The sequence below is a fragment of the Patagioenas fasciata genome, chromosome 2 (genome assembly GCF_037038585.1).
Source record: "Patagioenas fasciata isolate bPatFas1 chromosome 2, bPatFas1.hap1, whole genome shotgun sequence".
NCBI classification, from domain to species: Eukaryota; Metazoa; Chordata; class Aves; order Columbiformes; family Columbidae; genus Patagioenas; species Patagioenas fasciata.
The window spans coordinates 27,916,879-27,939,025 of NC_092521.1; the positions used below are offsets into that span (position 1 = coordinate 27,916,879).

General features: G+C 38.2%; 1 protein-coding gene across 1 annotated transcript; it reads left to right on the top strand.

Annotated features, from left to right (window-relative positions):
- The first annotated feature begins 2,921 nt into the window (after window positions 1-2,921).
- Window positions 2,922-21,602, top strand: CALB1 (calbindin 1). The gene is made up of 11 exons (XM_065832939.2): window positions 2,922-3,094; window positions 3,396-3,472; window positions 7,979-8,053; window positions 13,042-13,125; window positions 13,214-13,270; window positions 16,249-16,326; window positions 18,636-18,691; window positions 18,793-18,832; window positions 18,920-18,973; window positions 19,103-19,174; window positions 19,612-21,602. Exons 1-11 carry the CDS (start codon window positions 3,013-3,015, stop codon window positions 19,723-19,725), a joined length of 789 nt encoding a protein of 262 aa, XP_065689011.1. The 5' UTR covers window positions 2,922-3,012; the 3' UTR covers window positions 19,726-21,602.
- The last annotated feature ends 545 nt before the right edge of the window (window positions 21,603-22,147 follow it).

A 22,147-nucleotide genomic window follows, 5' to 3' on the forward strand; every position in this document is an offset into this window, starting at 1 on the left:
CCTGTATATATCTACATTTTTTAATCTTTTCCAGTGCTTCCTCTTTCAAGGGAAATTAATAGCTTCTTGGAATTGAAATGACCAGTTTCCGATTTAGTTTTGCATAAGAAGTAGAGTCCAGTGGGATTAAATCTGAATGGTGTCTTGGTAATTTATTAATCATGAAAATATGGTGTGCAGTTAGTTATATAAGTGGTTATTTTTGCATGGAAATGTCTGCTACTGTTATGCCTACGCAGGATCCCTTCAAGTGCAGCAGCAAGAACATACAAACCCATTCACCTTGATACACTGCTTTACAAAGAATGCACAAAGATATATAAATGCTCTGCAGACAATACTGATTTTGTATATGTTAGCATAATGAGAGGACAGTATGTCCAAAGTTCCTACCTGCACACAATCATACATGTCCCTGGTGGGGAGAAGCAACATATTTTGAAGGTTCCTGTGAGAGTTTTTTCAAACCCTCCTGGCCACATATGACTTATGTAAAATATTTTATTCTGAGAACTTCTGAAAATGTAAACATTACAGCTCCTGTTCATTTAAAAGTCTGAGCAGTCAGATGAGCAATGTTGGGCTGGCCCCAAAGAGTGATGAATTCTTCTCTCCTGCTCAGCTACAGCCTTCTGGGCCAGGGAAAAGTAAAAAGCACTAAATTTGATGTGCCTTTGGAAAACGGTACAGAACAACTAGCAAATCAACATAAGATGCAAGTCAGAGGACCGTTGAAACAGGTTCAGTACTTCATTTCCATTTGTGCCTGCTGCTGGAAGCTGAAATTCTGCACTGAATGGAGTAATTCAATATGCTTGGCAAATACAAGAAGTTGCCTCACTGGCGCAGACCTCTTCTATCTAAAAATGATGGAAATGCCAGCCCCATCTTTGTCTCCTTCCAGTGCCCTTGCGTCACTGGCACCCCATTGTCTTATCCAATCACAAAGGATAATCCCAGGCTCGAGTCACTGTGCTATTGCTCACCAAGGCCTGGTAAGAAAAACCTCATGAATTGTCTCTCCTTTTCTCTGTCACCATTGCTATTTTATGGAAATGCATTACCTTCAGATTTTTATTTTCAAGCCGAGATGTAGGCAGACTGCAGAAGTCTCAGGATCTGGCTCCCACTGAAATCTAATACTCTGAGAAATCCATGCCCGAAAAACATTTCCTAATGGGAAATGGACCCAGTCATTAATTTTATTTCTTTTTCACATGAGGAAACACAAAGCCTGATTCTAAGGAAATACTTAGAATTTCTTCAGTCCTTTTGCAAGTGTATAATATTTGTGGCCGTAAAACTATTCTGAACATTTTTCACTAATATTTACATATTTTGAAATTAAAGGATTGATGATGAGATTCTTGTGTCTTGCATCTTAGCTGCTGCTTTGTTCAGCATCTCACAAAACACAGGCCAACATGATGTATCTCTTCAGGAACTCACAGCCAAATAGCAGCAACAGAATGAGAGAAAGCTGCACATAACAGGTGGAGAAACAGGAGAATGGAAAGATGGAGGGAATCAAGTATAAGGTCTCATGATTACTTAATCGCTATGCCCACATCTTGTTCCATAATGCATACAAGATTTCAGCCAACCAATCTACTGAAATCCCTCTGAGGGAGCACATGTCAGCCTTTAACTAAGCATCCACCTCCCATCCTGCTGGTTATCTATCTGGCATTTTGCTGTCTTCTGTTTTTTCAGTATCCCATCGTTTTTTATCCTCATGCTATATGTGAGTCTTAAAATACTATTGTCCTACTGTTGCTCATGTTGATCACTTAACACATGGGGATTCACAGGTTTCCCAGCTATTCTCATCCTCCATCTTTACTATGCTACCCACTGTATTTGGCAATGTCATGCCAGCCCACCATCTTGGCTGTCAAACCGTGCTAACTCCATGTAGCATCTGAGAAATATTGCCAGGAGAAAGTCCAGAAGGAAAAAGACAGTTTCAGTTCTTCAGAGTGCCCAGGTAACCCTAATGACTAAAATGAGTCATCCCAAAAGGGATGTAATCATTATTGCTAGTACAATACCATGTTACCACATGACAGAAGGAAGATCTTTGGTAAGGTGCTTGGTGCCCTCCCACCAACCCAACTGCTATAGGACAGAAAGTCTCCAAAACTGATCTGCCAAAAAATATTCTTACCCATTCAGAAGTGACTGTGATAGTGTCCCTCACATCTCCACAATGGAAAGAGCAAGTTGACTAATGTGGTTTTTCATACTTACCTGCTGGGACAAAATTACCTTCTAGGGCATTATATTTAAATTTACCGTGTCTGTTCCCATGCTATCTCAATATGGATATCTCAATACCCTGTGGTATCACAGTGGGAGTATTGGTTTAAATGGTTGCAGCATGTCTAAGATTAAGCCTTCGTGGAGCTATCTGCAGGTCTGGTTTGGTGATGGAGCAGTGAAAACTTGATTCCTTGCAGCCCGCATGGTGTCCCATGTGTTTTTTTGTACTGGGACATCCCACAGTGCTATTAACTGTGCTCTGACATCCAGGAACCTTTCCCAGTTGGAAACTTGATGGCTTAACTGGGAAACCGTGTTCATCCTCTCATCCCCCATGTCTCATGGGCACACTCTCCCTCCGCGAGGCACCGGCCATGACTCCTGGGTGACCCAGCTCTCTTTTCTTTGCTCGGGGCCTCCACCAGGCACCAGCACCCTCCTAACTCCGACCCACGTTTAGGGGTGACGGCCCCAGGGCCTTCACCCGAGGAGAGTATCCCCGAGCTGGCCACAGCCTTGGTGCCGCCGGCGGGAGACCCTTGCCCCCCCCCCGCGCAGGGCGGGGAGGCCGCGCCGGGGCCCGCGGAGAGGGAGGGCAGCGCCGGGGGGAGTGGCCGGGCCGGGCTGGCCCCATAAATAGCCCTCGGCAGGGCGGCGGCGGGAGGAGCCGTCGGAGCCGTCGCCGCCGCTGTCGCGCCGCGCCGGCAGAGTCAGCACCGCGGACAGCGCCTCGCCCCCCGCGCCCCCAGCATGACGGCGGAGACCCACCTGCAGGGCGTGGAGATCTCGGCCGCCCAGTTCTTCGAAATCTGGCACCACTACGACTCCGACGGTGACTCCTTTCCCCCCGGGGCGGCGGGGGCGCGGGGGGCGGAAGGGGGGCAGACCCACGGGAGGCTGGGGGGACCCCACCACTCCCCGCCCGAAAGCAGCCCCGGCCCCCGCTCCGCACCCGACGCCCCGCAACCTCGGGGCGCAGCCCCCGAGCCGTTCGCCGCTGGGGTCGGTGCTGGGCGAGGCGCTTTGGGAGCCGCTCCGCCGGCAGGGAGCAGGCGGGTCGGAGACGTCCCTGGCAGCACTGAAGAGCAGAGAGAGTTTGGAGGTGACCACAACTCTAACTCTTTCTGTTGTAGGCAATGGGTACATGGATGGGAAGGAGCTACAAAACTTCATCCAGGAGCTGCAGCAGGCACGGAAGAAGGCAGGCTTGGTAGGTTAACGTTTTGCCCCACTTTTTGGTCTTCTCTGGGAAAGAAGAGTTTTCTTGAGCAAACTCCAGTGCCCCAGTTCCTTCTGTTCTCTGTTGCCATTACACAATTGATGCACCTGCCTCAGCAGGCAAAGGGAAGTAGCTCGGTTAGAAATCATCAAGTTGCAAATGAAATAAATAATCTGCTTTGGAAAGGTGAGGCCGGGGTCCACGTCCCTGGAGAGCAGGTCCCACTCACATCTTGCCAGGCTACAAGCTGATGCTTCTTACGGTGCTTAAAAAGAAAAGTCAAGGCATGCATGGATACTATCCTTTTGTAATGGATGGGTCCTTATCCCATTGCAAGTAATTTTACCTGATCCAGGTATATACTGATACTAAAAATAAAATAAGAAAAAATAAAATAAAACAAACAACACTTCAGAGTGGGACTCTGTTTGATTTCATACTTAATGGGCAGTATGGGCTGAAATGCATTTCTGCCCCTTGGTGGTCAATAAATAGATCTGCAGATGACTGCTAACCACTATTTGTCCTTCACCAGTGTTATATACCAGGAATATGAGTACCAAATCCTACTAGTTTAAACTGTTCAGAGGGATGGCAAAGTTTTTGACGATATTGTCAAAACAATTCTGTCTATGAGTACTAATTATAAATTTCCTCCGAATTATACCCACGTGGTAAAAAAGAGAGAAAAAAGAAAAAAATAAATACATTTCAGATTCCATGCCAAGATTTAAATTAAAATAGAAGTAAATCTTTTTTAACAAATAAATTGCCTTTAAAATAATCAGATTCTAAAACAAGCCACTTAGCACCAAACTCGAATATATAACCTAATTAAGTCTATTTAAATCAATCTATGCTAAAAGACTTCTGAAGTAACAGATAATAAAAATATAGTTTAACTGACATGTGTAAGTGGGGGGACATAGATTATTACTTTGTGTAAGAATACCTCCAAATTGAGCACTAGCTTTTCAATAATTAACCTTGCTTTAAAAGTTTCTGTATAATTTTGTAGTAAATGAAAAAATAATATACATTTTAATTTTTGCAAAATTGTATCTTGTTTTTAATTGTATGAGTGTAAACTTCATGCATCTGAAAATCTGTCTCGCAGCAATGCCTCTAATGTTACTGTGGTCTTGGTACCTGTTAATTCATCTTATAGCCATTGATGTAGGTACTTTTTTCATGAGTGTAAGTTGAAACTAAAATTTAAAACTCAATCAACTGAAAAAAAAAATCACTGGAAAATTGAGAAAGGAATGTGTTTTCAAAGGGGAAAAAGTCAATTTCTTTTTATTTTTTTCACGGAAAAGATTAAACACAACTTCAATACCTTTCCAGTATTGCAACAGAACAAGTCTCTGTTCTATATTGAATGCAGGAAACTTAAGTATGTCCATTAGAAAGAGGATTAAGCCTGTGTATATTTAGTATGAATGGCATTCTTATAGAAATACTGATATATTATTCAGTAGTTAAAAATTAATTAGAAGCTCAAGGAAAAAAAATATTTCTCATTTTAAGATCAGATTATTTTCTGAAAGCAAGTGTACATCTTAAAAACAGAGCCTCCTCAAAGTAACACAGAAAAGCAAATTTCACAATTTATATATTTTTTTAAATAACCTCTGCCTGTATCTCACACTATATTTTAAAAAAATGCTCAGGTGTTTAATTAAGTATTCCTTTCCTATTTCTCTGAATCAAACCTATCTTTGGAGTGTTCTGCCGAAAGAGCAACCTACAGTAACAACATTAAATTCAGTACTTGATCCATTGGCTCTGCCTTCGGTAGATGTTACCTTCAGCCCTGAAGCATTTTTCTGGAATATGGATATTTGTCATCTTAGGTTTCAAATCTAAGCTGATTCTCAGATTTGAAGGCTCATTTGCCAAACAAGCATCTCATTAGTTCATGTCTTGTCTCATGGGATACTAATTCAGTAGCTTTGAATTTCTATTCTTTTGCCAGAAGGGACACATTGAGAAACTAGTGTAGGTTATATGTCATTTCCTTTGCTGTCCTTCTTTTAACACCCCAAAGCTTCTTTGTCATCATTAACTTTTGAATTTCAGGTCACTCTCCTGCTCACTATTTTTGAAATATTCAATTATGCATTCTTCATAGCTGGATTTTACATCAGTCATGCCATATGCATTAAAGAATCACATTGATTCTGTCATCTAATAGGATGGTTTAACATTTCTCAACATTCTTGCCAGCTACAGAACTGTTCTAATTATGTTCTAATTCTAATCCTTATATTAATCCACGCAGTAAGACCGTACTTTCACAGTTGCTTTTTCTCAGATGGAGCAGTCGCATGCAGCCTGATTCATGCTAGCTCCAAGGGGTAGATGTGTACTTGGAGGTTTCAGGGCCTGGACTCTTCTTTGGTAACACTATTTCTTTTTGTTTCGTGAATTATGGTAGATAGTGAATTGATCTGATATACTTTCAGACATGTCAACTGCTTCTTTTTTAAAGATAAAAGCTATATAAGTATATAAGCATAGCTTCCATTTATTGTGCCCCATATTTATGCAATACCTTGTCTCAATTAGGTATGCCAATTGCCAAAAGAAACTGTGGGGTACAAGTGGCTAACAGAGAGGTTGATAAAGAGTCAATAGGTAGATCTCAGCTGAGCTATTCCACATCTGTTTCTCACTTTCTCTGCATGTATAGACAATGAAAATATTTCTCCACAGAAATACATGATTTAATTGATGCTTATTAATAGAGTCATGTGTTTCTGTAGTACCATCTATCCTTACATTTTTCAAATCATATTGAAAAAACCTTTTTTTCTACAGCTCCACTTGTTTGGATGTGTCTCTTAAGTTTCAAAAGGGGAGACTGAGGTGTGACATGCTAGTCTCTTAATTCAAATGTTGAGCAATGCATCTGTATCAAGTTTAGGACTAGGCTTGGTTAAATTTAGGCAAGTGTTTCTTGACCGAAGACATTTATTTGGGTAACATAATTTGAATAACTTATCAAGCAGCTCAAGAGAAGATGAACATCAACAAAAAAAACCCCTTTCTGAGTAGCATACTAGAGGATGAGAATTCAGGTTTGTTTAACCTGTAATTGTCTGTGCCTCCTACAACAGCTGGATGCTGTGGCACTGCAGAGCTGCTACTCAAAAAATCAGTAAAATATTTAACCAGGACTAATTAAAATCCAGGTGTCTAAATTCTCCATTCTATCTGCTAAGCAAACTTGTCCTCACTTTGGGATCATTAGATGAAAGGTGACATTGAAGTGCATTGTATTAATAACCACATTTCTAATTAAAGCCATGGCAAATTACAGAATTGCCATGGATGACTTTGACAGAAATAGGATACTAGGCCATGATTGTACCAGCTACAAGGAACTGACATTTGAGTTAGCTTTGGTAATTGAAATTTGGGACAAACTACAGTGGACTTTGTACAGCTGAGATTCCCTGTGTCTCCAGTGAGTGAATCATTTAGGTCCTATATAATCAGACCTATGATAGCAATTAAACCTTTAGTTTCCAAAGACTGCTATATCTTCATCGATAACCAACAGTTTGTTTCCATTATTTTAATATAATTGTAGTCCTGGTTCTTGCTGCACCGTTTTACTAGCTCACACTTATAAGAAATATGAAGCTGAAAGTTTAATCAGTATTGAAGGCTGATGGCAGCTCATATCAGTGGAAGGCAAGTTGAAGTGTGAAATCAAATATTTAGATTTCCACCCCAAGCCTTTGCTATAGCCTAGAGTGAGGACAGCCTTTAGAAAACAGATGTATAGCAGGGACCGTAATTTATATGAAGAACAATTATGTTGTCCTTACTCTGTCAGATTTAAGACTCTGCTCAAAGGTTTCTCTCTTCTAAATCTGCCTCTCTACATTTCAGCAGTGACATTTTGACTCTGTTTTTATGATAATCGAATGCTAAACAGTGAAAAATATGGTATTGTGATGGGTTCTTTTAGGGCTAAAATAGCATTCATTGCTCAGGAAAAATCAACTCAAAGACTTGTAAAGGCTATTTTGGTGTTCAGGTGTATTATACTGAAATGTTTCTTATTTTGAAAGATTTTTCACTGCCTTCAAGTTACTAATTTAAAAATGAAAATTGAGAAAATTGACTAAGAATTGCCTATGAACTTCACTGTCATCGTCTTAAACAAAGGAGCGGTTAAACCCATCTTCTAACACGTCTCTATAATTTTTCATTCTGTAAACTAAAATAGGCATTCTAGGTATTTAGATGCCAATCATTCATGTCAGCTGTAATATAATTCCTTAGGAAGCAGAATTTATCACAATGATGTGATTCGTGACAAAAAAAAATACTCAGTTTCATCTAAACTTGAGGAATCTGGCTGCAATAACTGTGAGTACTTTATTAAATGTAGTACATTATTTGGCAACTAGTAGAATATTCAAGTAAGTTTATATATGTTTCCCTGTATCTTATGGTAATGATTCTCTTGTATCTCCATAGGATTTAACACCTGAAATGAAAGCATTTGTGGACCAATATGGGAAGACTCCTGATGGAAAAATAGGAATAGTTGAGGTAAGTCTTTTATAAAAAAGAAGACCGACGTGTTTACTTGTAGAAAATACATTTAGCATAGAAAAATGTGAGCATAATACATCAATATTCTAGATTGTTAGTTACACAGAAAGTTTCTTCCTCTATCTTAAGAGCTTTAGTATTTTTTTCACAAATGATATTTTTTCATTAACAAAAAGGTATTCCCTACCCCTCTCCAGACATTTGACTACGCTTCATTTAACTTTGCATGTTCTATTTAGTACAAATAAGCATCAACAGCAATTTAGTTTTTCTGTAAAGCAGATAAGAGCTCTATTTTAGGCATTTAAATTGCAAAAGGTAGTGTGATCTATTTCCACCCATGATTTTGAACTAATGCTCTGTCACTACTCTTATAGTGAGGATAACACACAAGTGAATGCAAATGGGCAATCACTGTATGTAATCTATAGTAAAAAAATACATATATGGTAGAAGAACATGATAATCATGTTAAATTTAAACATATATAGTAAAAGAACATGATAATCATGTTAAATTTAAACAAAATTTTAATAGGAATTGCCATCCAGCTTGTGAAAGATCAGGATTTCTTATTAATTCCTTTATTGAACTTTAACAGAACTTCAGGCAGAAAATTCCCCTATTCCTTACTACCACTTTCTGAGGAAGGTAAAGATAACCAACCCTTTCTACACATGCAGCCATTCAACAACTGCATAATTTAGACAACTCGCTAGGAAGGGGGGAACTAGTAAAAGTTTTTTCTCATCTTCACTGTTCAGTGCTGCAAGTCAAAAAGGAGAGTTAGCTGAGTTACAGCTAGAAAAGTCACTTTTTCAAACCTAAATCTATGACTCATTTATGTCACTCTGAGTGTGATGAGACTGTGGTTTTATTAAGTGCTATTGTATTTTCTTTCTGATATTAAGAAATCAGAGCTAGAGAGCTAATTAAGAAACAGCTGGAAACAAACCAGGTCTGCAGAATTTCTACAGTGACCAACTTTGGGTCAGTGACTCATTTTAAAATAGAAGACTGGATTGAATCTGTAAAAGTCGATAAAGAGTATCACTGCTGATATATTAGATCATTTTAGGTTATCGTTTCTCCTCTGTTGTGTGTCTGAATTGCATATACTTGTTTAAATGCATATGTAATTATGACTAAACTACCATGGAAATATGAACAGTTTGTTTCACTTGCAGGTATAAATGTTTTTAACAATATTTTTACGATACTTAGCATGATCAAGTACTTCTGCATCCTAAAAGAACTAGTGTTTGTTTGGACTAATTGTTTGGCTTTGGACTAAGAAACGCTTATTCATTTAGTCTTGAAGAATTCTTTTTAACTGAGTATTTTTTAATATATATAATAGCAAGCATTGAATGCAAGAAGAATGTGTGGACAGTGCCTAGAAAGACCATATTTCTTTCCTTAGGAAAGATAGCTGAAAGTTTATCCTTTCAAATTCTATTTCTAATTCTGCTATTGAATTAATGGGTAAAGGTGAGCAAACCCAATAGTGCCTGATACGGTGCAGTGTTCACCACCCCTGGTGAAGTGTCAAGTATGCTCAGCATCCACAGAAGCCATTGAATAGTGACAGTACTCAGTTCTGTGACTGAAGGGACATTCTCCCTTAATATAGCAGTTTCCTAACCCAACAGCTATATTTTGTTTCACTTACATCAGCATGAAGCTTCATTTGGAAAGTGCAGATGGGACTCGGCCAAAATGTGTTGTACGTGTAGAACAATATGATATTAAAGTTGGTATTTGGATATGATTCTCCTTCCTTATGAATAAAAATGTCTGGTAATTCCAGATTGCTCCCATTTGCGTAGGACATAAAATAGTTTTTTGTGAAAAAGTGTATGAATGTTTTTTAAATAAGAAATTATGTAAAGCCTTTCAGACTCCCAGATATCATAATAAATATCCTAGCAAATGATGAGTTTGCAGGAAAGGTCTGTTGGCTGAGACAAAGAGGAGGCCTAGGTGATTTCACAAAGGAAGGAGTGGGTTTTCAGCTCAAATGAAGTGTCAATTCTGTCTTTGCAAGCTCACCACAGTTAGTTCACTAGCTTTTATCCAGTGCTCTCCAGCTAAAGGCAGTCTGACCTGTCCACTTGCTTATCGTTGTGTAACGGACCTTTCTTTCACATTTTGTACTCATTTAGAACAATATTTTTACTAGAACGTGGATGTGAAACACAAGGTTTCAAAACTCAGGACTACGGTAATTCCACATTCAGATTATTTGAAGCTTACTGCTGCTGTAAAAATAACTATTCATTAGCCTAAAACAGCCTTTGTAGTCCCATTCTCTAATTAGGATTTTAAAAAGAAAATTCACTGTATGAGCTGAAAGGAATTTCAAATAGCATTAAATATCAACAGAATTTACTTAGAGAATGACTTCTAGAAAATAGTTCTGATGTAAGTACTGAGAGTATTTTTTCTGGTAGGCAACCTATAAAGACATATCTCAGCCTGCAGCTGAGCAGAGAGGAGTCAAGCCAGTCTCAGGCTTTGTGGCTGTCTTCTGTTACTCATGATGCAGAAACAGCCAACATTCTCTATTAAAACAGCAGAGCTCACAGAAACAGTCACTAAACTGCTATTGCTGCCACATACAAACTTGTAGTGTCTGCACTCTTATTCAAACACATTCACCGAGTGCCCCTATGCTTATCCTCACAAAGAAATCATCATTAGAAATAGCACCAGGTTTGCATCTTTCCTCACTGTAGTGGTATAACTGGGACTGGGAAGTTGGGCCAGTTTCCACATGATCTCCTCATCCCTTTGTAATGCGGAATTTTCCACAAAAAACAATTTAATGATATTTGTTGCATGAGCTTGAAAAACTGGACTTTCCTTTAGCTATATTGTTTCTATTATGAAAACACAGAAGACGACTTCTTTGGCAGAAGCTTGAGCTAATGCTGGATTTTGAGCTACTACATCTTTGTAATGTGAAAGCCTATGTTTTCCCCTGAGACTTAGAAAGGATGAGAGGCATAGCTTAAAATAAGGCAATTTTCTTTCAGAGGTAGTATATTCTTTCCCTCAAATACAGTTTGGTACTGCTAGTAAGCTGTTAATTATTCTTTGGAAAGTTACTATTTTACATTTACCCTTTCACCTTGTCATTTTCTTCCAGAGGTAGTATATTCTGTCCCTCACATACAGTTTTGTACTGCTAGTAAGCTGTTAATTATTCCTTGGAAAGTTACTATTTTACATTTACCCTTTCATCTTGTACTGTTTTACAGTGCACTTGCAAAATTTACCAGACGTAACTATAGAGGTCCCAGGAATGACATCTTATTTATAAATTCCACACATGTAAAGCCTTCCTCATTGTCATATTTAGTTTCTTCTCCCAAACTCTGCTTACTATTATAATCAGTTCTTCCGTTCAACATTTGTTGTTGGGTAGGAATGTTGATTTACTCTAAAAATCAAAGCTCCCCTGTCATGGGAGAAATAAAGAAATTTTTCCTCAGATCAGTGCTAAGTTACACACATGCAGCTATTGTGTAAATATGAATATGTACTTACTCATGCATGTATACACTATTTATAATGTAGTAGGTTTCAAAAGCTGCTGACAAAAATACATTGTTTAAATTGGTTCTATTTGGTGTTCAGCCATTTAGCAAAAGCACTCAGGACACTCTGATGGGCCTGACCGTCTGTCATCAGCTGCACCATTCTGTACAGAGAGTGCTCTGATGTGTCTTTTCAGTGGTACCAACACTTAGAGAATATAACTGATTCCTTGCACAGATGATTTTAGAGGAAAGAGAGATCAGGGCTTCGTACCCTTGTGCCTGTAGGGTGAGAGGGAGAGCTAAACTCACCTACGGGATCACTGGAACACAATAAAAAAGCCTGAGCAATTAGGCAACAGCACTGAAATAAACAGAACAAGCAATTTGAGGGTGTGAAATGAATGCATAAAAAACCAAAAATTTGGATCTAAATTTTAAGACAGGGCTCCAGGAAGTCTGCAGATGCCATTTTTCGTAAAAGAATACAGCTAAGAAATCTGTCTTTCTGGAAAATGCAGAAAGCACAGCTTTCCTAGTAAGCACAGCTGGTCTATTCTTCAAGTAAAAGTTTTCCTTAATCAAAACTCATTTCATACATTTTGAGGACAGAAAAAAATATTGGGCTTTTGTTAAAAACAAATCATGATTTTACATTAAATTATACAGCATACTCTTCATCTTCTACATTTGTCACTTGCCAAAATTGAGTTATAGTAAATGAACATTTTCAATAATCAGTACAATAATGTCTGATTTTAAAAAAGATTTTTGTGGAGCAGAGGGATTGGAAGCACCACCCCTGATTTTGCAGGGCTAAAAGTCCTTTTAATTTCTTTCCGGTATTTATAGTTCTTCTTGGGCACATCTCTGTGCCTGACAAATGACCACCGGTTGCCATATCCTTACCGTCCCCATTTTCTTTTATTCTCCTGGGGTTTTTTTCATGTATTTTTCTGTTTACCTTACACATTTTTCTTAATGTCAGGGTTCCTCTCTCTCTTTCCTTGGTATGTATGAGTAGTTTATTTTCCTTAGTTTCTCAATTCATGTTCCTCCACACTTATGCTCTAAACTTCCTTGTGTTGTGCTTTCCCTTTGCGCTGATTCCAAGGTTTTCATCACAGATCCTAACCTGCATGGGTGATTTTTTTCCCCTCTGACCCCCACTACCCCTTTGGTAAAGTGCCATCTCACTCGCTTCACTCAGACCTCAGTTCTGTTTGACCTTGATGGATACGGCAAAGCTTCAAATCAGAAGCCTTTCAGAGGTATCTTCCAAACCTGGAAGATAACAGGATGAAGCTTCCTATGGGGCCACAACAGAGCAGTACCAGCTCAAAGAATTTCATACTCTTTTACAAAAAAGTTTAATGCTCTTTTACAGGCTCAGCTAGACTAATGAAAAAATCAAAATTTAAACTTTCTTAAATTCTGTTACAGCTTGCTCAGATATTACCGACGGAAGAGAATTTCCTGTTGTTCTTCAGGTGCCAGCAGCTAAAGTCCAGTGAAGACTTCATGCAGGTAGAGTATGAAAAGTTGCCTCTTGTAAAATCATCCAAGACCTGCTTACCATAAATATATCATTAAAGCATTCATATTCTGATTGCAGACATGGAGAAAATATGACAGCGACCACAGTGGCTTCATTGATTCTGAGGAACTTAAGGTAAACCAATACCTATGAGTATGCAAGACATGAGAAAGGGAGTTGGATTACAGCCTGTGCCGCTATCTGTTTCTTCAGATACCACCTGTGCATGTTTTTGCATTTCAAACATGACTGAAAAGCAGTATGATTAGCTGACGTTTTTATCACCAGTAAATTATTTAAAGTGACACTCTATTCTGATCAATGTTTCTTAAAATGCTTTTTAATTCAGATCAGTGTTTGTCTCAAATGACTCAGAGTAGAAGGTATTGTAGCTTAGAAGAAAGATTAAAAAAGCAAGATAGGCCTCTGAATGCTATGTTGTTCTTTTCTTGCTATATTAGAGAGGACAGCTGTTTTGTTGTTTTTTTTCCTAAGGGCATCACTACCATTAATCATTATGCTGCTGGACAGATCATGCTCTCTCAAGGATCATGTAACCCCACAGTTTCTATGGTAACACTGTTAGGCTAATGCAACTGGAATTGTGTTGTCCCTGCTTGGTTAACCTGGTGGGATTTTGGTATCAGCTTTAAGATGTCCTAATAAAAGTGGAATTGCGATTGTTCCATCAGCCAACTCACCCTTCCAGAGTTTACAAACCTTAAAGCTAGAGTGATTTTCCTCCCTAGTCATAAAGCTAACAGAAATTTGTAGATGCTGAATCACAGAGTGGTTGGCAGGGACCTCTGGAGGTCAGCTGGTCCAACCCCCTGCTCAGGCAGGGCCACCTGGAGCCAGTTGCCCACAACAATGTCCGAACAGCTTTTGAGTATGTCCAAGAAGGGAGACTCCACAATGTTTCTGGGCAACCTGTGCCAGTGCTCAGTCACCCTCACAGTGAAAAAGTGTTTCCTGATGTTCAGAGGGAACCTCCTGTGTTTCAGTTTGTGCACATCGCCTCTGGTCCTGTCACTGGGCAACATCCTGGTCCCGTCCTCCCTCCCTTGAAGTATTTATATATGTTGATGAGGTCCCCCGAGCCTTCTCCAGGCTGAACAGTCCCAGCACTCTCAGCCTTTCGTCATAGGAGAGATGCTCAAAGAGACTGAATAGAAAAGTGCCATTTGCCACAGCTCAGTTTCACTTGATATGTTACTGTAGCTTTAAATTCAGAAGAGTCAAAACAACTCACAGCAAGAGAGAGACCTAGCAGCGTTTATCCATCTAATTTGGACCGTTTTGCCCATAGGCGGTAGACTAAGGAAGAAATACTTAAGCTTTATTAACTAAAGCATTAGGCGATCAAACTGTCTGAAATCCTTACAGGTCTTCTGTTCAGAAGAGGAATCCACATCAGATAATTCACATCTTTTTTCCTTTTCCCTTCCTCTTTGAGTTTGGTATCTGTGTGACGTTTGCTGAGGATCCTACCTCAAGGTAACCCTCAGGCTGACGAGCTCATTCTTCTGCTGGCTGGTCGCAGCAGGTTGGTGTATCTAAAGTTGGTAGGATCAGGAGGAGGCCACACATGTAGCACTTGAGAACCCTCCGCCTATTAGACAATGCCTTAAGGACTGTTGCCAGCAGCTGTAATTTAAAATAGACTCAAAAAGGCAGGGCTGATTGAGGACCAGCTGAAGAATGAGGACATTTTAACTGGGTCCCTAATGGTCCCATCTCTCCTGTGCTGCAAGATTTTGCCCGCCTCAGAGGAACAGGCCATTTTAACATGTTGAAAATAAGACGCAAATGTCCAGTTTTATTTTTAGATCAGTATTTCTTGACAAGCCTAAACATTTTAAGCATTTGCTATGTGAGGCGTACACCCACGTACAAGTTCATAGGAGAAATTTAAGCTGGAAATAAGGAAAAATATCTAACAATAGTAACAGCAATGGAATAGGTTGTCTAAGAGGAAGGCTGCCTGCATTTGGGAAAGGTTTGGCAATAACTCAGATCAGACACTAACTCTGTAAGCTTAGATATAGTCCATCCTGTCTTGAGACGTGGAGGTCAAATGGACAGCCTTTCAGTGTCCTTCCAGTTCTATTTTCCATTACAGCACACAAGATTAAACATATACGCGTGATGTCCATTTACAATATTCCAGTCATTTTCTTTGTATAGGCGCTACAAGGAAGGCCTTCCAGCATAGAGATTGGAAGAGCTATAGTGGGGATTAGTCATATTACTATTGACATGGTTGCATTCCAGTTCAAGAATGCAATCTATGCACAAATAGATTTTCTTATGAGCTACACCATCTTCTATCTTGAAGTGTGTCCCAAAATTCCACAACGATAATGACACTTCAGCTGGTGACAGTAATTAGGTACTTCATCGGGCATTGACATCTCAGGTCTTGTAATGCCCTTGTGAAATAAATTGATATCATCCTTTTCTTAATGTCACAGTTCTAGCACAGAAGTTTAAACCACTGAATGGGTGGAAACAATCTTATTTTTTAAAGTAAAAATGGCTGGTGTTTCAAGTCATGCCATACTACGTAAAATTCTCATTCAAAAAATGCAATGAAACTGGCTGCACACATTTAAAATACAAAGTAAGAAGGAGCAATGTGGGTTAACGTTCACTTCTAGCATTGAGTACCGCCATAGGCAAGAAGAAAACTTGATTAATCATTGATCTTTTCTGTAAAATTGTTCCAATGTTGCAAGAAGTGATTAGGCATCCAAGTTTCCAAGGAGAATCAAGGTTAATTAGTTTAGTTTACTGATAGAGCTGATTAGAAAACAAGTATACTTGAAAGCCAAACTATTTATTCACAATTCAACAAATGGCATCCAATGAAGAAAGTTTATGAGTCACTTTTTCCAAATAAAACTATGCAGTATACTTGAACTGATCAAAAGAAACTGTTATATTCTTAGCTGTTAATTACTACTTCTTTCATACTTATTTGGAACTACAGCAGTAAATACTAAAGGGAGGGTAAGATAGTATTTCCCATTGCTTTAATCTGAAGTTAGCAAGTCACAGATTTTATACTGTAGATAAAAATTCACCTACTCCTCTTCTATTTATTTTAACAGAGCTTCTTGAAAGATTTATTACAGAAAGCAAATAAGCAGATTGAAGATTCAAAGCTAACAGAATACACAGAAATAATGGTAAGATTCTTTACAGGCATATTTCATCAAGACTGTATTAAGCCAGACTCAGTTTATCTTTAGCCACTGGAATGCTCCAAATGACTTGGAGCCCCACCAGCTCCTAATCAGGCCAACTATGTAACTATGTCATCACAGCAGAGGGATGACATACCATAGTATTTTCCTGTATTCTGCTTCCCTGCACCATTTGTTGCAAAACCGAAGTCTTCACAGTTCAGAGGAGAAAATTGTACTTGTCATAATTACATTATTATATTTAGATCACATTAATTTGGGGTTGCTTTATGTGTTTTGCCTTCTTACAGTGCCATAGTGTCTGTCTCTGGTCTTTAGAGCATTACTGCATGGTGGCTTCTTATCAGATTTACAAAGATCTCACTCTTCCTTTCTTCTCCTCTTCAAGAAGAAGAAACTGATGTTTTAGATAAACACTAAAACAAAACAGTTGCTTCCCTGGCCTTAAATCAACCCATCCTTGGGTCTCCCATCCCACCACTATGGTGCCTCATGGTAGGGATCTGTATTGGCTTCTGAATGGATGCTTCATGGAAAAAAAAAAAAAAAAGACTCAGAAAATATGTAACACTACATTTTTTGTTTTACCAGTTTTGTTTCGTCCTACTGTATTTTTAGCAATCAAAAACCTGCTATGTGAGCACACCAGCCCTCAAAGTGCCCTGAAAATGTCTGATCAAAACTTGTGTTTCTCCTGGAAATTGTCTTTTGGATTGTTGTATCACTATAAACCATTTACCTAGAATTGTCATTATGTATTCACTGGTGAAGATAACACAAGTCCTTTGCATTCAGAGAGCTTTTTGACCTTCATCTTGCAGTGTGCTCTAAATTCTGGCCTCTGCAGAGAGACACAATGACAAAGAAGTAACAGCAATAAGAAAGAAATTATAAGGCCAGCTCTGCCATAATCTCCTCAGAGACTAGAAGACTTAATAGAAAACGTAGAGTCCTGACCAGCTGTGGGTTGGCATAACCAGCCACTAACAACCCATCAAAATATGAAACACATTGACTTCACAGCGGCCACCGCTTCCCTCCCCCAAATGCAAAGCTCCTTTCAAGGGAAATGCTCACAGGGCAGATGCTTTTCTACGAGGAAAGGAAGTGTCAAAAGGAACCAGGGTGTCATGTAGAAATAAATGTTTATAGAAATCAAACTCTTTTCTAGTCACCTTTGCCATTTATTGTGTATTAAACAAGTGAAATTTGGTATTTTTTCATGGCATTAAGTCTGTCTTTAAAAGTATACACACTTACCTCAGTACAGGATGCTGCTTTCCCTCTTATCTAAAAATTACTTCTGAAATTACTGTGACTGAAAGCGATGGGATGGAGTGTGGGTGGTGGTGTTTTCAGTACAGTGTCTAACAATGTTTTGTACAGTTTGCTGCTTTTGTGACTCTTTTATACAGAAAAAGCAAAATAATACTTGAAAGTAGAAAATGGAACTATACAGACATAAAAACTGGGAGAGGAAGTCCCATGCAGGTGTAATATCTCCTCCTACTTCTAATAATGAATATAAACTGTTTGTGCCACTCAAGCAGCAGGAGCTCATGCTTGCAAAGGTTCAAAGGAAAACACTTTCATACAATAGGATCATGTAAAAGGATTTAGAAATAATATTTGCATAATTTATCAAATTAGATTCATATATTTATTTCTATAACTTTATTATTATTATTTTTGGGAGACATTTAATTTCCTATTTTCATATCATCAACAACGTGATCATCTACAGTGTCTGTACACTCTTTTCTGAAAATATATCACAGAAACAGAATGTGATCTTTAATATTTAGACCAAGCAGCCAATTACCTGAAACGTCTATTATTTTCTGTCTGAGGAACTGAATGCTTTGAATTCTGTTGAACTTTACCTGACTGTTGTATCACCTTTATGAATAGAGAATGATCATATTATCAGATCATGACATGAAGTCAAAAATAAAATGTCATCAATCAAAATGTCAACAATCCTCTGATTTCTAAATCCATGTGCATTTCTCATGTTGGACATCCATCACTGTAAGCAGGTGAAGACCTACCTTACAGTATGTTAAAAAGAATTCTTAATCTGGTTTCTTATCAGGCTTTTGCAGTAGAATTAATTACTATAAATTACTTCTTCAGTATTACACAGCAAATGTGACGGTTTTAATCATGGGGCCATCATTTCAGCACAAAATAAAGTCTAAATTTCATTGAATATAAGTTTTTCGAAGAATTGTTTTCTTCATTATGTTGATTAATTTTGATTAGTAATGTAAGATTTTATACTCTTTCAGCTCAGGATGTTTGATGCAAACAATGATGGAAAGTTGGAGCTTACTGAACTGGCCAGGTATGTCTTCTCTCTCTTTTCACAACAAACACCATATACCAATTGCTGTTGTGGAAACAGTCAAATATATTGACCTTTGTTTTTTTTTTTTCTCTCCAAAGACTACTTCCTGTACAGGAAAATTTTCTTATTAAATTTCAGGTATGAGTATTCACTTTTTTAAGGCAACCTGTTATGACCACACATAACTAGTGTCATTAATGGATTTTTTTTTCTTTTGGCATTTAGGGTGTCAAAATGTGTGCAAAAGAATTCAATAAAGCCTTTGAGATGTATGATCAAGTAAGTCTACAAAAAACATTTTTAATTGCATAGTTTGATGGCACTAATTTTCTGAATTTGTGAAAAAACAGCCATAACCTCAGAAATGAAAAATAAATGTTTAAAATTACCTTTAACGTTATTTTTCAGGATGGCAATGGCTATATAGATGAAAATGAACTTGATGCACTACTGAAGGATCTCTGTGAAAAGAACAAAAAGGTAATCCTAGGGGACTTCTTTCCCCTTAGAGATTAGCTTTAATTTGGATTTTAAGGACATTTTAATCTACCCAATTAAGACAAATATAGAGCTTCTAAGTCGTAATTCCTGAAGTCAAAGTACAACTAAAAATCTCGGCAGAAGTCATAGCAGTGTCAATCCTGAACCAGGGCAGTTGTGATTATGTAGTGACACTGTCACAACCTTGCTTACGAGACATCAGCTATCAGCCACCTAACATATGGCTATAGTATGGGTAACATACAAATACACAAAAAACATTTGCAATGCGTTACTGTTAGACAGGCTGAGAGTATTCTTCCTCATCCCCCCCCCCCCCCCCCATTTTCTGAGGAACTGAATGCTACCATTGGAAGAAAACTTGTTCGTGCTGGTAACTAAACAGGGTTATAAAGCATTATCTGTTCTTTAAATAGGAATTAGACATTAACAACCTTGCGACATACAAGAAAAGCATCATGGCCTTGTCTGATGGAGGAAAGCTTTACCGAGCAGAACTGGCTCTCATCCTCTGTGCTGAGGAAAACTAGAACTCTTCTATCATGTCCACTTAACTAGTGATGTACTCTATCTACACAATAACTGTGCACTATAAGGGAGTAGGCTGTATTTTTAAACTGCATATAGAAAATTAGCCAGGATGTGTGGCACATTCCTTTCAGTTTGTTTCTATACTCTTTGTAATGTACAGTTTTTGTAACAATAAGATTGATAAAGAGAATGTCTATGTTTGAGCCAGTCTGTATATTCAAAAAGAAACTTAAATATGTTGGGGTTGGTTTTGGATTTTTTTTTCTTTCATAAACATGGCTGGAACAATTAAACCTTCCGACATTGCTGTGGTCATCATATCCTTCGACACTTGCAACATTTCTTTTTGAACCTCAAAACAAAAAGGTCTATAGATAACTTTGCCCATTACAACTTTTTTTTTTTTTTAATGCCAAACATGAATTCAGATTAAATATGATGTAGGTCTGAAACATGTAAGATATGTTGGAATGTCTGATTTCCAAAATTGAACAAGGCACTAAAAAAACTTTTCACCTGACAAACCACCCACTTACAGGTCTGTGCTCTCTGCAGTTTTTCAATTACTCTTCTCATTACAAACTCATAGCATATAGACAAAGCAGCTATCCAGGATAGATGTCCACGCAGTAGTTGATGAAAATATAGTTCAATCTAGCTGTTCAACTTTACTGAATTTAAACATAGGCACTTCAGAACTAATGCCTTTAATCTGTCTTGGAATCCTGGCTAAATGACAGGTAGAATAGTTACTACACAGATTAACATATGATATTATAAGTGTACCTTTCATGACTATTGCTGTGTCAGAGAATATGACAATCCATTTTCTAAACTATTTTCACGTTTTGCAGGTTATAATTATTCTAGTAAATTGCTGTTTTTACATCATATTCTGTGTAATCTATAATTAAATTTCATATCCTAAGATTGTTGGTGTCTAGTTTGTCTATCTCCTGGATTCTTTTTTCTGTACCATGTAATATTTAAAAAAAAATATTCCTCCTTGGATCTTAAAATTAATTATTAATCTATAATAATAGTATTAAAATTTAACACTAAAAGCTGCAAAAGCTCTAGTACAGATTTTATACCAATTTAGTAATTTATTTTACATGGTGGGCTCTGCTTTCTGTTGTGCTAGAGAGGTATTTTCTAAATGGGAACTATAGTATGGAAACAGCCCTATCTTCTTTTGTCTTTCTGTTTTTTTTCCCTGGTTCCCTTTTTACTTTACACCAGTTTTATGTCAGACAGCTCCATGAAAGTCCAGGCTGTTGCTCCAAGTATGTACTGGTGTAGGAAGGAACTAGGCTGTGTCTTAAGGCCAATAAACCTATGTTGCCTCCATGTACAACTGTTTCAGAAGCAATTCCGGGTTAGGAGATTTGCTATATACAATGTCTCAGATGCATGTCTGTGTCTTATTTAACAAGCAGAAGCAAATACAATTTTATTTTAAATGTGTCTCAAAGAACGAGGCTCTGATCCTTCAAGATTACAGTCACTGAACTCCCAATGAAACGAATCCTTGAATTCCTCAGGCGAACTCAGGCAACTAAATACCATTTCAGGAATGGCCTAATGGCCTTGGGCTCTCTCCAGTCCATGCCTTGGGAAGTTAAGGAGTAGGTGTGCCAGATGGGGTCTTGCTCGAAAAAAACATAAAAAATTGAAGTAAGTGTTAAGGAAGTAAACTGGCTCATTCTCACCGCTTTACTCCCACTCCACGCACAGTGATTTAACTTCTCACTGGCTTATTCTCCTCTTTTCTCTATGCAATGTGAAATACAATTGTGTATGTTAAGTGAAGGAAAAGTGAATCTGCCTATCAGTACAATAAATGATTGATATTGTTCATACTGTGCACTTGAAACTCTGGATTTTGCCTTATTTTAACATTCTAAAAGTGTAAAGAGAAAAGCCCAAAACTTGTATGTAAAAATGTGATGTGACTCTTTGCCAAAATAGTTAGAGTGGAAGATAAAGAGCTTAAAGTGTTTTGACAAAAACTCATCACAGAAACTGGAATCTGTCTTCCTGAACACGAGTGAAGTTACTGTCACAGGTCTGTTCTGAAGCCACCGTTTTGATGGGGGGCACACACAGAAAGCCGCTCTATCATCTGCAGGCAGAATGTTTCCTGCACTTATTTCTCACAAATGAAACTTAAAAACACAGCTCTAGAAAAGGTGTCTACTACATCTGTGCAAAGGAAAGTGTAACCAATACAGGTAAGTCAAAACTGCTGTAAATACTCCAGGTTTTACTATCTCTAAAACTCTCCTGTGCAGAGCTCTCAAAAATGCCAGGGCTGGGGCAGAATGACGTTTACAATAAGATAGGTGACAATAGGGAGGACTGCAAGCTGCTTTCTTCTGGTAGACATTTGGTGATCAAAAAAAAGAAGATTGAAAGTAA